Source organism: Prunus persica, chromosome G1 (assembly GCF_000346465.2).
Source record: "Prunus persica cultivar Lovell chromosome G1, Prunus_persica_NCBIv2, whole genome shotgun sequence".
NCBI classification, from domain to species: Eukaryota; Viridiplantae; Streptophyta; class Magnoliopsida; order Rosales; family Rosaceae; genus Prunus; species Prunus persica.
In genome coordinates, this window is record NC_034009.1 from 32,766,566 (window position 1) to 32,780,330 (window position 13,765).

The 13,765-nt window shown below is 36.3% G+C and overlaps 2 protein-coding genes across 4 annotated transcripts; one reads left to right on the plus strand and one right to left on the minus strand.

Annotated features, from left to right (window-relative positions):
* On the plus strand, positions 936–11,273 carry LOC18788467. Of its 3 annotated transcripts, XM_020568286.1 has the most exons (7): positions 936–954; positions 1,602–1,852; positions 2,333–2,556; positions 2,646–2,805; positions 2,945–3,030; positions 3,540–3,628; positions 10,784–11,273. In XM_020568286.1, exons 2-7 carry the CDS (start codon positions 1,736–1,738, stop codon positions 11,062–11,064), a joined length of 957 nt encoding a protein of 318 aa, XP_020423875.1. In that variant the 5' UTR covers positions 936–954; positions 1,602–1,735; the 3' UTR covers positions 11,065–11,273. The 3 variants fall into 3 exon arrangements, with proteins under 3 accessions (XP_020423875.1, XP_020423872.1, XP_020423879.1); XM_020568283.1 differs by lacking the exon at positions 936–954 and having other exon boundaries at positions 1,346–1,852; XM_020568290.1 differs by lacking the exons at positions 936–954; positions 10,784–11,273 and adding an exon at positions 5,441–6,342 and having other exon boundaries at positions 1,346–1,852.
* Positions 12,522–13,513, minus strand: LOC18793180 (ferredoxin-thioredoxin reductase, variable chain). Its single transcript, XM_007225884.2, has one exon. It carries the CDS (start codon positions 13,242–13,244, stop codon positions 12,720–12,722), a length of 525 nt encoding a protein of 174 aa, XP_007225946.1. The 5' UTR covers positions 13,245–13,513; the 3' UTR covers positions 12,522–12,719.

A 13,765-nucleotide genomic window follows, 5' to 3' on the forward strand; every position in this document is an offset into this window, starting at 1 on the left:
TAAGCGGAGGTGGAATAACTTAATTAACTGAGCTATAGGGTTTAGGGTATTAAAAAGCTATACCCACTGGCCTTATTTAGATAACTCAAAATTACCATTATTTAATAAATAATTTGAAAACACAAGTGCTTTATTTTAAAAGAACAAATGTGTAAAAAGAAGATCTGTTATAAAACAAGTAATTACTAAAAAAGGAAATAAAAGTTCAGATCCAACAAAAATTATCCATATATAAAGATACAATAAAATAATTATAAAATTGGTTGAGAAACTATAATACTCAGGAGATTGTTATAAAGTAAGAAGTGAAGTTCACATGAATAAAGTAAGGGGGTATTAGTCAAAAGATGAAATTATGATGTTGGGAGAAAATGTTGAAGATGCATCCATGAGAGGCCATTCTAATTGCCTATAAATAGGCTTCCTCTTGAGTTGTGAAGTACACAACTAATTAGAAGAGAAGAGAGTGAGAGTTAGAGAATAAAAGAGAGAATGAGTTCTATCTAAGAAGAAATTCTATTAGTGTAAACACCACAAACAACAAATATAATTCCACTCTCAATATACTCCCAATATTTAGTGGTACTTCTCATACTCTTTGAGTATTCTAGTTCTATAACAGAGATGAGATTTTTCCAATATCTCATGTTTTAAAAAACAGGGTTTATTGGGCACTTCAAAATACTTCCTCCAAACACAAATATTGGTCACCAATGAGGTTTTAATTAGATTGGCTCTCAAACCTTAGTGTACTCTTAAGTGATCTGAATTCAAGCTCCTATAGTATTCGTGTGTGTGAGTTCTTTCCGACTCCCCTTTCCTAACTTTGGCATAAAAACCTTACGAAATTTTTCGGGGGAGCAAAATTTTAAAAGAAGGGGTTGCAAATTTCCAAAACTTTTTCGTTGGTGGGCGAATCTGACCTCCTCCCCAAAATTCCAAATGTGAAATCAGGTTGCTGTCATTGTTTCTATTCAACTTCTAAAGCTGCCATTTTCATTCTGCCATCTTCATTTGGTTGTAGGTTTTTCTTTTTCACTGCTTGAAAGCGACTTAAAGCGTGTGCAATCTGTTTGTTGCATCAGTCAGTGGTCACTCCCTCGTTCAGTACTTCGAAATTCATCACCATTTAATTTCGAGTCTCCTCAAATTAAATCTTGTTTCTTTCTTCCTTCCATAAATTAATTTTGGATTATCACACATATACTTTCCATATATTTTGATTGAAAAATGAATAAAAAGGAAAAAGACAGATGTTTTAATATCTGGCTTTGTGCATAAAAGTAAAAGAAGTGATTGAGATTAAATTACTCTGCTAAGGTAATTGTGACTGTGAGCAAGACGACAGACATTACAGGGGGGAGAGAGAGAGAGAGAGAGTAGGAAAGAGTGGGAAGGTTTGCCAATGCTGCATATGAATGCAAAAATACACCGCAATTAATTACTAGGGGATGGGATTGTCTCAGCCCTTTTTTTTTTTAATGCAAATGAATTATTATGCTTGCTTTTATATGAAATTTTAAATTTTTTTTTTCTTTCCTAGTCTGACAATGTGTATATATGCTGCTTTTCCTTTCCTTGCTTTTATACCTGCTGAGCAGTTCGAAGTGCAGATAGAAGAATCTTGCCAACTTAATTTCAATCAATCATCTCTTGAGAGAGAGACAGAGACAGAGACAGAGACAGAGAGCAGCAGCAGAAGCAGCACCGGACCGGAGCACATCCGATCAAAATCATGCCCTACTCTCCCTGGGACATACCTATGCTCTCTAATCCCAATGAGTATTCCAACTTCCAATGTTTTCTTCAGTCTATAACGCCCTCAGTCCCTACTCAACAACAGCCTCCCAAGGTAACCATTCTCTTGTTTTCAATTTTGTTTTTACATTTTCTTTCTTGTTTTACGTCTTGGTTCTATTTCAAATGAAGTTTTTGTATTCTAAATTTAAAATCAAGTACTTGTGCTTTAATCCCTTTTTTTTTTCCCTTAAATTAGAATAATTTTGGATTATTTAAAATTTTAACCATAAAAAACCTTTTCATAGATAGACTGTGTGTTATCAAAAAATTAATTATTAATTAAAATGAATTCATCTTTTGTTTCATTATTTCTCATTTCTATCTCAGTTGTGTGAAAAAGCATTTTCAAACGGACCCTAAATTTTACAAGTAGCTAGGAATCACTTTCCCAAATCTCCACTTGTATAAAAAGAAAAATATAAAGGAAAAAAAACTTTTCATATAATATTTTTTGTTGTTGGTTATTTTAATAAACTTTATTTTATTTTTATTTTCTTGTTGTGAATATTTATAAATATATTACAACATACAGGTTCCTATGCAAATGCTAAATGGGTGCCTTTCGCAATCCCTTGGCAATAGCGGTATCGCGTGTTTCTCCTTGAGTGACCTTTGGAAGTTTTACAAGGATTGGAGTTGCTTTGGTGCCGGTGTCCCGATTCTCCTCAACAGCGGCGATAGCGTCTTACAATACTATTCTCCATCCTTATCTGCTCTCCAAATATATACTCGGAAACCCGTTGATTATTATTCCAGGTATTTGAAAAGTATTATTTTCCTCTGTTTCTCGAGCTCAAAAATCTCCGATTAATTTCTGATTCGCTTGCTATTCATCTGGTAACAAGGTTAGGGATAAGCTGCACACCGAAACTCGAGAGTGACTCCTCAGATGATTCTACCAGTGACCTTGAGGTCTCATGCCAAACAACTGAGCGCTTTGGCCACCTGTATTGCCAGTACAATGAAACAGCCAGTCCTTATGATAGAGTTCCGCTCACCGACAAGGCAAATATCCCAATAACCCTCCATTTCTTCAATACAAGTTTTGGAATTCTATCATCTTTTTATTTTTATTTTTTCCCTTGAGAAAAAGTCAACTTTGATAACTCTTATTGATCATATATGCAATGGGATGTTTGATCAGATCAATGAGCTAGCTCAGAATTATCCTGCTCTGCTGAAGTTTCAAAGCGTGCAGCTTTCTCCCTATAGCTGGATGGCCGTTGCTTGGTACGCACGATTTTTGCTCTTGTTGCTAGTAATTTTCGATTGAAGATTGCGATACTAATCTTTCTACTTATCAGTATATTGTGTTTCCATTTGCGGATCCCTTCAGTGTTTTTCCACTTTGGCCATTTACTAGTATCTTTGTCTTCTTATGTTTCCTTGATCAATAAAAAGAAAACCCCAGGAAGCTGTTTCATAAACTATAATCCATGTTAAGATGAATGTAGTTGCCTCTGCAAGAAAAACTACAAACAACTGGAGTTAACTCTAGTTATTATTTGTCAACAGTACAGTCGTTACAAAAAAAGTAATTCATTTTTGGTGGCACTAGGTAGGACATTGCAACTTCAACTCTCATAGGAAACATCTTTCGTGTGCAATGAGAAAAATATTAGAACAATGTCTTACTCTGAACCTGACGTACTTTTCACCATTGTTTACTTTCGTTTCATATCTTGTCTTAAGAGATACAAATATAAGAATTTTACAAATGATTCTTCGTTGTTTATTAGGTATCCTATCTACCAAATTCCATTCACAAGGAATGCGAAGGATTTGTCTGCATGTTTCATCACTTATAACACATTATCATCTTTTCAAGGTAAAAACGTATTCCTCTCTCTCCATTGTTGGGTGAGAATTTAATCTCTGTTGTTTATTTCTATGCATTTTTTGTTTAGTTTTCTAAGTATAATTACATTTATATTATACCTTTTGTTGTTTTATACATTTAATTGATCTGGTAGCTTGTCTCACAATCTTCAAAATCTACTATGTTTGATTCCTGTAAGTTGTATGAGACAGAATGGTTTTCCTATGATTTTAATCAATTATGAATAATCAATTATGGTTTTATGAATATGCAATTAAGAACTGATCAAAGGTGGTAGTTAAAATGAAATATCCCCGTAAAGTGACTCTTGCATAATGTAACTGGCGTTTAGTCCTAGGAACCAAGCTCTTCAATCAAACACTCATATGTATTAGCAATCCAATCAGTGCCTTTTCCTTTGGATCATAAATCTTGTCCAAAGTATACATTTCTTAATCCTTTGGTATATATGTGTGCTTATAACAGAACCTATCTTTAATGTGTTTGTACTGGGAGAACTTTCCGTAATGAATGTGTGTGTGTATTTATATATTATATACATATACTTATTATAGTATATGTATATAAATAATATAATTATATATATATGTATAGGGAATTCATCTCTTGCTAGATACTTATGTTGTCTGAATCCACACAACAAAATAAGAATCCACTTGATAAATAGTTCTGGATTCACAGACTGGTAACATAATATGCTCAGACATTTTTGGAAGAGAACGTTTTCCTTATAAATGTACGTGTATATGCATATATAGATCCCCATGATGATTATCCACACAAGAGAATACAAATTTAAAATGGATTAATAGAAACACGCCCCTCTCTTTTTGGTGTTGTCTCCTTTCTTACATATCTACCAAAATTTCTGAAATCCCTACAAACTCATATCATATAACAGTAAATGTAGACTAAAATTTACATAATTTTTAGAGGTCCAAAGAAAAGATTCTTAGTGTGAAAACCTTCCCAGACCATGTACTAAGAAAGATGTCAAACGGAAGTTACATCAAAAGAAAACCTTATTTATTACAAATATTGACCAACAAGAAGTTGTACTATAATAGAACAAATTGAAATGGTTTTTTTATTTATGGAAACTTAAGATGGTTTTTAAACTGTCTATCAATACATATATCATGTAGAAAGATAAATGTGCCAGGCTACCAAATTTGTACGATGATGATGAATAGCTTGATTTTGAGTGAACCTATTTAGGGGCTTATTTAGAAGAAACGATGTGCATTTATAGAAACAAATGCACTCTCTTTCCCAAGGGGCGTATTTAGAATAAATGATGAGCATTTATAGAAACAAATGCACTCTCTTTCCCAAAGTGTTGGGTGGAAATGTCATTTAATTAACAAGAGAATGCTAGGAGCTCTCTCTCCCCCCTCCCCCCCAATAGAAAAATAAAAAGAACTAAAGAAGTAGAAGAATGCTGTTCTAGAAAAGTGGCAATGTTAGCCCATCAACAAAGACGCAAGCATATGAAAAGTTGGTCTAACTGAGTTGTTTCCATGGTTTTTCTGTCATGTGCTTTCATTCACCCCCCTTCCCCCCGGTGAACTACAAACTGGTTCGATCATCCCAAATCGTAGGAACTAGCATCCTAGATGATTGTAAGGTTTAATAGATTTGCAAACTCAAATCGTGAAAAGAAAAAAAGGAAAACTGGCCCATCTCTGTTGTAGGCATCAATGGTTGATGCTTGTGATTCTGGGGCGTTGGGCGACTTAGGGAAATCACTGTTCCATCTTCATCCAAAGTTCCAAAATTCAATGTCTGGTGATTCTTCAGAAAGCGGGAAGAAGATAAGCTTTTAGAGACTCTTGACGGTTGAGGAATAGGAAGAAGATGAAGATGGGTAAGTCCGAGTTAAACTGTCTGACTTGAGAGACGAGAAGAATATGAGTCTGCGACAATAGAGAATGTGAAAGAGGGAGGTGCTGGAGGAGATGTTTCGGCTTCCAGTTCCAAGGGGAAGGTGCATGTATGGAGAAGTCTCCATTATGCAGTAATGGGGTCTCGAACAAATTGGGACCCAAAATTCCTGACTGACTATGCTTACACCCAACGAATCTGTACAATAGAAATTACCGAACCTGTACCCGTTCCACGTACTGTATCGTTCCCCGTACGAGGTAACATTAATTACACACAACTCTTGGTGCATTTACACTTGGTATTACTGAATGTTCAGAATATTACTAATGACAGTAGGTTTTCCATAACTGACAGAAGTCATTGAAGCGTTTGAAAATCAATGTTACCAGATATACACCACAAGTTGTGTAAGTATCATTTTCATATTTATTTTAATGAAGAGTGTGTAGTTGGTAGAGGAAATGGGTCCATAGAAATGCTAACAGTATGATAGTATGGCCTGTAGAGCGTGATTGGACTGATATGATTGCAAAATTAGATGCGGCAGTGGTTTTTGTAAACTTAGGGTTGCAAATAAAATTTATTTGCCGGTGCTCTTTTGTTCTTCTTATTTTCCTATTTGTTATCTTTAACTGTTGCTAGATGTTTTGGTTTTGTTTGACAGTCTGTTTAGAATTTTTATACATGTTGAATATATCAGAATTGTTGGTTGCCTTTTTCTTTGATGAAACAGTTGTACAGAGTTTTTAATAAACTCTTTGGACGTGAATTCCTTAATGTATGTATGTATGTATGCTTTATAATCATTAAATTCCCGATTCCTTCTATGATCATTTTGTGTATATATAGATGGATAAGAAATAGATTTAAGAATTTCACAAGATAATATTAAGTGAATATAGGAATAGGTGGTTTGGTCTAAAGTTAGACAGCTCCAAACTACTCCTGAAACATGTCGATGATATTGAAGAATAAAATAAAGCTTGAAACCAAAAAAGTCATTGCAACATTCGAGAAGTATTCCAAGGAGCTAGGTGGAGTAAGGTAACAAATTAATGACTCATATAAGCTTCAGAAGAATCAGAACAAAGTTTCAGAAAGAGGAATTAATTGGAGTGCATCAGAGTGTTTAAAAGAATTTATTACTCACCCACTATTGAGGTTTAAGAATTACTTCGAAAAGAAAATCGAACTGAAATAATTTCACTACTAATGCAGTTACTACAAAGAAGTTTATGTAGGTAATTATGGTTAGGTGAGACTATGGTTTATGTGCTTTGATAAAATGATTGTTGAGCATACTAAAAGATGGAGGATTATATCACACACTCCAATTACCATCATGGGGTTAGTTGGATGGTCAGGTCCATGGTTTGCTCCCATGTGGTCTGAGTAGTGTTTCCTGCCTCCCAAAGATTGTAGGGTTCGACCAGGGCCACAGTTTCAAAGCTGTGTCCGCAAAGCAGGTTGGTGGATTTCTGGGTACCAAAGAAAGAAAAAAAAAAAAAAAAAATTTAAAACGCCAACTGACTGAATATGAAGGAAATATTCCAATTTTGTTCACGACAATTATGACTACTCTAGCATTACCCAATTGTATAAGAACACAATCAAATAAAGATATTGTCATGATCCCAAATAATTCAAAGCATTGAATTAATTTTGTTGTTCAATCTTTTGCTACATTTGGTATCAAAGCAGCTTGCATGGCGAAACTGATGCCAAGACAGGGCCCCTAAACTTATTAACTAGAACTGGTGCAGTGTAGCGATCACAAATATTGGAAAGGGCTACCTACTGTCAGAGTACATGGTTTAAATGATGAAAAGGTCTACCTTGAAGAAGGCTAACTGGAGAGGACTGTAGAGAGTACTCCGTTAAAGACTACCTGCCACCAAAGTGAAAGCCATCTAGACTGAAACTGTTCCTGGAGTAGAGTGAGAGTCGCAGTGGCGTGACGAAAAGGATACTTTTCGCCAGAGAAGCTACATAGATTGGAGCTACCTAGGATGTTGTTTGAAGTCTTGCAGAAGATTGATCATCAGTACTTAGTTGATCTAAAATAGTGATGCAGGGCAGCGGCTTATAGCCGCTGTCCAAGGATCCAAACATACCCAAAATATAGAGAATAGAAGGATAAAGCTATAGAATAGAAGTTGGAACGAAGATAATTAAGTTTAGGGCAAAATCCCAAAAGAAACTCTATTAGACAAAAAGTCTGGAATTATATTCATAATAAAACTCCATACAAGAGTCTTAATAGCCTATTTATACTAGAATACAAAAAACCTAATTGACAAAGGATATTAAAAACCAAAACAGGAAATTAAATCAAATCCTAGTAAGAATAGGAAAACAAAAAAGTAACTAATAATTTAAAGTAAAAAGAATCCTAGCCCAATTGACTAACGGCCCAAGTGCTCTTGGAAAAGACTCGTCCTCGAGTCTAAATCGTTATCGTCATCAAAGACTCCCTGAGAAGTTTGAAACTGAATTCTTCCTTTCCAAACAAAGAGGTATTTTGAATATTAGGACCATTCTTGAACACTTGTGTTTATTTTCTTGCATCAATTCGACTGCGTTGAGAAGAATTCGTCTTCGAATTCCAATGTTTTGATGAAAACTATCTAAACAGAACCTCTGCTTACATAAACTGTCCATAGAACTTTGACCTTAATCTTCCCACTCCAAAGAAATAGATATTTAGAATATTTGATCCTTTTGGAACAGTTCCAATTATCTTATGCAACCAATCTCTCAGCCCGAAAATTCTGCAATCCAAAAACCATTAGATTGACACAATCAACAAAGGTCTTGGCAATGTTCAAACTGAAAGCATCAACACCAAGAAAATCAACATACTCAGAATTAGTAGTTTCTAAAGCATGCACATGGTCTCGAAAATTTAGGGTTATTTGCTCATCTTGAAAGATTCCTTCTGTACTTTATTGTATCACCTTTCCTTCAAACTTGTATGGATTGTGTTCCTCCAAACATTTAGACCCAACCTTCTCTTGATCCATTGCCTTCAAGATTACATTAGATTCAACTTTTTTACCCTCACCAAATACCTTGTCAAAAGATTTCTCAACCCCAAAACAAACTTCACAATCGTCTTCAAAACAATGATCAAATATGGGAGGGATATCCAAATTTAGGAAACTAACTGAAGAATTAGAGCGAACCGCTCCTTCCAATCCACCTCGATCACCATCACCATAGTTTCCAGCTTCATGAAAGGGGTTTACATCTTCTTAAGGTCATCCTTAGGACCACCTTCCAGTATGTCTAAGTGTTCGTGGTTGGATCTCGACAAATCTTCGATCATACTCCACATCTCAACCATCTCTGTTTGTTGGGCTTGGTTCCTTCGTCCACAACCTCTAGCACGTCTAACCATGGTATGGAGCAAAGATTTAACCTGGCTCTGATACCAATTTGATGCAAGGTAGCTGCTATAAGCTGTTGTCCAGTTATCCAAACATACAATAGAAGGATAAAGCTATAGAATAGAATTTGGAACAAAGATAATTGAGTTCTAGGGCAAAAATCCCAAAAGAAACTCTATAGACTAAAAGTCTAGAATTATATTCATTAAAAAACTCCATACAAGAGTTCTTAATAGCCTATTTATACTAGAATATAGAAAACCTAATTGACAAAGGAAATTGAAGAACAAAACAGGAAATCAAATCAAATCCTAATAAGAATAGGAAAACAAAAGGAGTAACTAATGATAGAGTTTGAGCTCTTTTGGCTTACTTTTAGCCATGCGGGGCGGCTATCCACATGTGTCCCAAGGTGATGTCCATTTTAACCAAGGCCCTGCTCCCTATCCATATCAACCAGATTAGGTGATAGGGGGCGATAGTGTCGAGACCATAAAGAGGCGACTTAAAGTAAATAGAACCCTAGCCCAATTGACTAACGGCCCAAGTACTCTTGTAGAGCCCTATAGATGCTCCTGCATCAAATAATCTAGTAATAAATACAATTGATACAACAATAGGCAATTTCTATGCTCCTGCATCAAATAATCTAGTAATAAATACAATTGATACAACAATAGGCAATTTCTTTTGTAGTTTTGTGTGTGTGTGTGTGTGTGTGTGTGGCAAATCGACCACGTTTCCATAGGGAGTGCTTGGAGTTTTTCTTTTCTTTGGGCATTTGAGAAAACTGTTCTCACATTATGTGTAGCTTTTAAATGTTTAGGACCACAACACTTATCCTTTACATTAATGTATTCTATGAGAAGGGAATTGTCTTTTCTAATTTTAAGGGCATATGGGGAATTTTACTCAGTTAATAGTACAGGTTTTTATTTTATTTTTGTGGTATATGTTGCTACGTGTTTGCTTATCTTGGTAATAAATCCACCTGTGATTCATCAGTGGTTGGATGTATGTAATTTTTTTTAATAGTATAAGATGAAAATTTGCTGGGAGCTAGCTTGCAGATTCTCATAACATGGGAGCCTTACGAAGTTAAACGTGTTCTTGTAGGAAGCAAGTTGGGTGCTCCAAAATCAATTTACATTTTACCAGCATAAGAGAGAGTGTTGGAGTATAAAGTGATTGAAATGAGATGATGAAAGCATTGATTAAATGATTATCAGGATTTAGTGAAAATTTGTTGTAGGAACGTTATATACGTGAAACCTCTTTCTGCATGCCAATTCCATGCTTGATGAACTAAAAGGCCCTCCCTCCTTTAACTGTTGTGAAATCTGTCATTATTTCTGCATTCTTTCCATGGCCGTGTTAGTCCTTACCAATTAGATCTAAGTTTGCACTTGTTTGTGTGATATCTCTGTGTGTAAAAAGGGCATTCCTTTTTTATTTGAAGTAATGGGCATGTACTTTATTTCTTTTACCATGCCCCAATTAATCTAGTTTTACATATTAAGCATATACAACCGCTTTTAACAAAGCATGGTCTTTATTTATATAAGTCCACAGTGGCAATAGGTTGGAGCAGTTTTCTTGAAAATTTTAAAAAATACCATGCCTCTTATGCAAAGTATACAAAGGCCTAGCGGCTTACTATTCTGTCTATTCTGTTAATGGTAGTTGCCTGTTACTCTTACTTTGGGAGAAAGTTTGATCTTACATGTTATATGCTATCATAGGTAGAAGCTGATAAACCATATACTTGAATGATCCATTATTGGTGAGTTTTCTGATAAGATCATACTGTCAGAAGTTTTGTAACCGTTGTAACCGAACTTTCCTTTTTTCGGTTGTTGGTTCTTAGGACTCCCGTGTACCATATTGGAGGAAGATGAGAAGTTTCAAAGCATTAATACTCTAGGAAAGGAATGGGGAGGCAGGATGCTAGAAAGAGATAGCAGAAGAGGTGAAATTGCTCTTCCTCCTTTTGCAGTGGCTACTTATAAGATGTATGGGGAACTCTGGACAAATCCTGAGACTTCAGACAAGGAAAATATTGCCTCTTATCTGAATGCTGCAAATTCCTGGCTGAAACATTGCAAATTCCAGCATCATGACTTCAATTTCTTCATGTCTCGTAGGTAGTGATGTGTCCATCCTCATCTAGCCTTTTTTTCTTCTTTCTTGTTTACTTAAAAGAGTCCTTACAAGATCTAACTTGAAACTTGGAGCTAGTTCAGGAAAAAGTGCAACCGATTCTGTGGTTACCCATTGATAATATTGAAAACTCATGTTGAGGGTACAATTGATCACAAATAATCAGTTTGAAGTGGAAAAAAAGTGAATTTCATATCTATTGTGTTCAGAGTGGCCTGGTGGCGTTCTGTTTGCAGGTGCTGCATTTAATAGCTGTAAATGTGAAATGTTCTTGTATTTCCAGAACTTAAGTGACTAGTAGATACGAGCTTGTCAGTTAGGAACAAGGGGCTTGTAGCTCAAGTTGTTAAGAATATTTATCCCTGCACCTAAGGGGTCTTAGGCTCGATTCCCTCTCCCCCAATTTCGCTTGCATTAAAAAAAGAAGTTACGCTTGTCAGTTGTCACTGCTCCAGAAGGTACATACGAGCTAAGCAGATCCGAGCTTTCTCCAACTCTCCAACTTGAACTTGGCATGATAATTTTGTACGAGCCCCCGAGGAATTTAAGCTCAAGTTCAGCTCAAAGATTTATGCTCAAACATGGCTTGACAATAAACTAAGCTTGTGCCTAGCTGGAGCTTTACTTGAGCTCAACAAACTTAACTTAAAAACTTCGGCACAAATAATTTGAACTTGAGCTTGAATTTGATGTTAATTTCAGCTGGCTTAATTGATTACCAGTCTCTCAGGCATGCGCTCCTAATGAACAACCATTATCGATCAAAATCGGGCGAACAGAATGTGAAGAGGCTTTTCCTAATGAACAACAACCATTGGCGATCAAAATTTGGGAGAATAAGGAGTGCGGGTGATGCAAAACAATTAGAAAGAATGGTTGATTCAGAGCTCAGGATCCTAAATATCACTAACATTTTTTTTTATACAAGGGCTACAAATAATTTGACACAAACCAGCCCTGTTGGATATAGAATCATTCAACATTGACACAAACCTTGTATATTCTTGTTGAATGTCGGACTGAAGTAGATGATAAATGGCCCAGTGGATAGAACAAAGTAGCTGAGGAAACATTCCAACAAATAATTTGGGACGCTGCAACATTAGTCTTTTTCCTTCTACCCAAGTCCAGACTATGAAACAAGGCAAAATAATCTCATTCGTGATTTGTTGTTGCTATTATAATCTGTCGGAAGTTGCATCAGTGCAACTCTAGCAAAGGGGATTAGGCAGGCTACCCAGAAACACAAGTTACATACCTGTACGGACTTTTGCTTAAACAATCCCAGTTAACAATACCAAAAGAAGGGGGTGACTCTAATCCGCTAAACTTCCGAAGAACAAATTTTGAAATAGTTGTTTGTTACATCCATTTCTGCATAAATCTTGAGCCATTTAAATCCATCAATTTAACAGATTGGTTAGACCAACAAGATGAACCGTATATTGCTGAAGAAGCTTAAGAGTAGTAATAATAGGAATAATGACAAGAGAAGAAAATACAATCAAGTGCAGTTGAGAAACGAGCAGCCGGGCTAATGATTATTAGATAATATAATGTGTGTGTGTGAGAGAGAGAGAGAGAGAGAGGGAGAGGGAGAGGTTATAGCCTGATATACATGATGGATTATCCATTGATCAAATTCAAAGGTAATCGAACTCGTCCTCCTTGAGATGGGCGAAGAACTTGACAGCGCCACGGCCTTCAACATCGACAACGAACTGCACCTTATAAGGGAGATTGGCTGAAATCCGCTTGCCCTTCCAGAGCCCAACGTACTGCTTGAGCTCACCTTCCATTCCGGTGATTTCCAGCTCTGGTACTCTGGGCACGTGGTACACCTTCAGAGGCACCTTCACCTTAACCCTAGCTCCGATCTTGGAGGAGGCGACGGCTTCATCTGATGATGTTATATCGGCAGAGGAAGAATAAGAAGAAGAAGGAGACGAGGAGTCTGATCTGATAGCAACCTCGCAACTAATCCTTCCACTTTTCCTCCTTGGCCTTGGGCAGTGGGCGAGAGCGCTGGGAGTGAGTTTGTGATGTGAAAATGAAACTGCCCAACAAGAAGGGAAAGAGAATGATAATGATTTCATGTGTCCCGCATCTGCCGCCGTACTCAGGGATGATGAGGCTGCTATGACCGTGGTTACTGTTGCTATACTCATCGCCTCTGTCTGCTCTGTCTGCTCTGTCTTCTGTATATCTTATCTAAATTCTCCGTTGAGACACCCAACCAGTCGTCTTTTGTTTCCTATTTCCCAATCCCAATCCCAATCCCAATCCCAATTCAATCTCCAAAACCCCCTACCCCACACCAAAATACTTCTTGTTAATTTCTTATTATTTTTCCTCTTTTCGCTTTATCGATTATGTGGAGATGTGGACTTGCAATCTCTACTCTCACTCGTCACCTGCCACCCACTTTTCTTATCTTTTATTCCGTCCAAGGGCAAGGGTGAGATTTATAAGAAGGCAAACCAACGTTCTTGATTATTTTTTTTTCTTTAAAAAAAAAAAGATTAATTATATTTTACTCCACAGTAGGGGTGGGCATGGTTGGGTTGGGTCGGATTTAGTCTCAACTCATAACTCAATCTGATATGTAGCGGTTTATGATTTATTAGATTCAAGACCCACTTATTATTAGGCCAATTCAACTCAAATTTTTTGTAATCGGGTTGGGCGG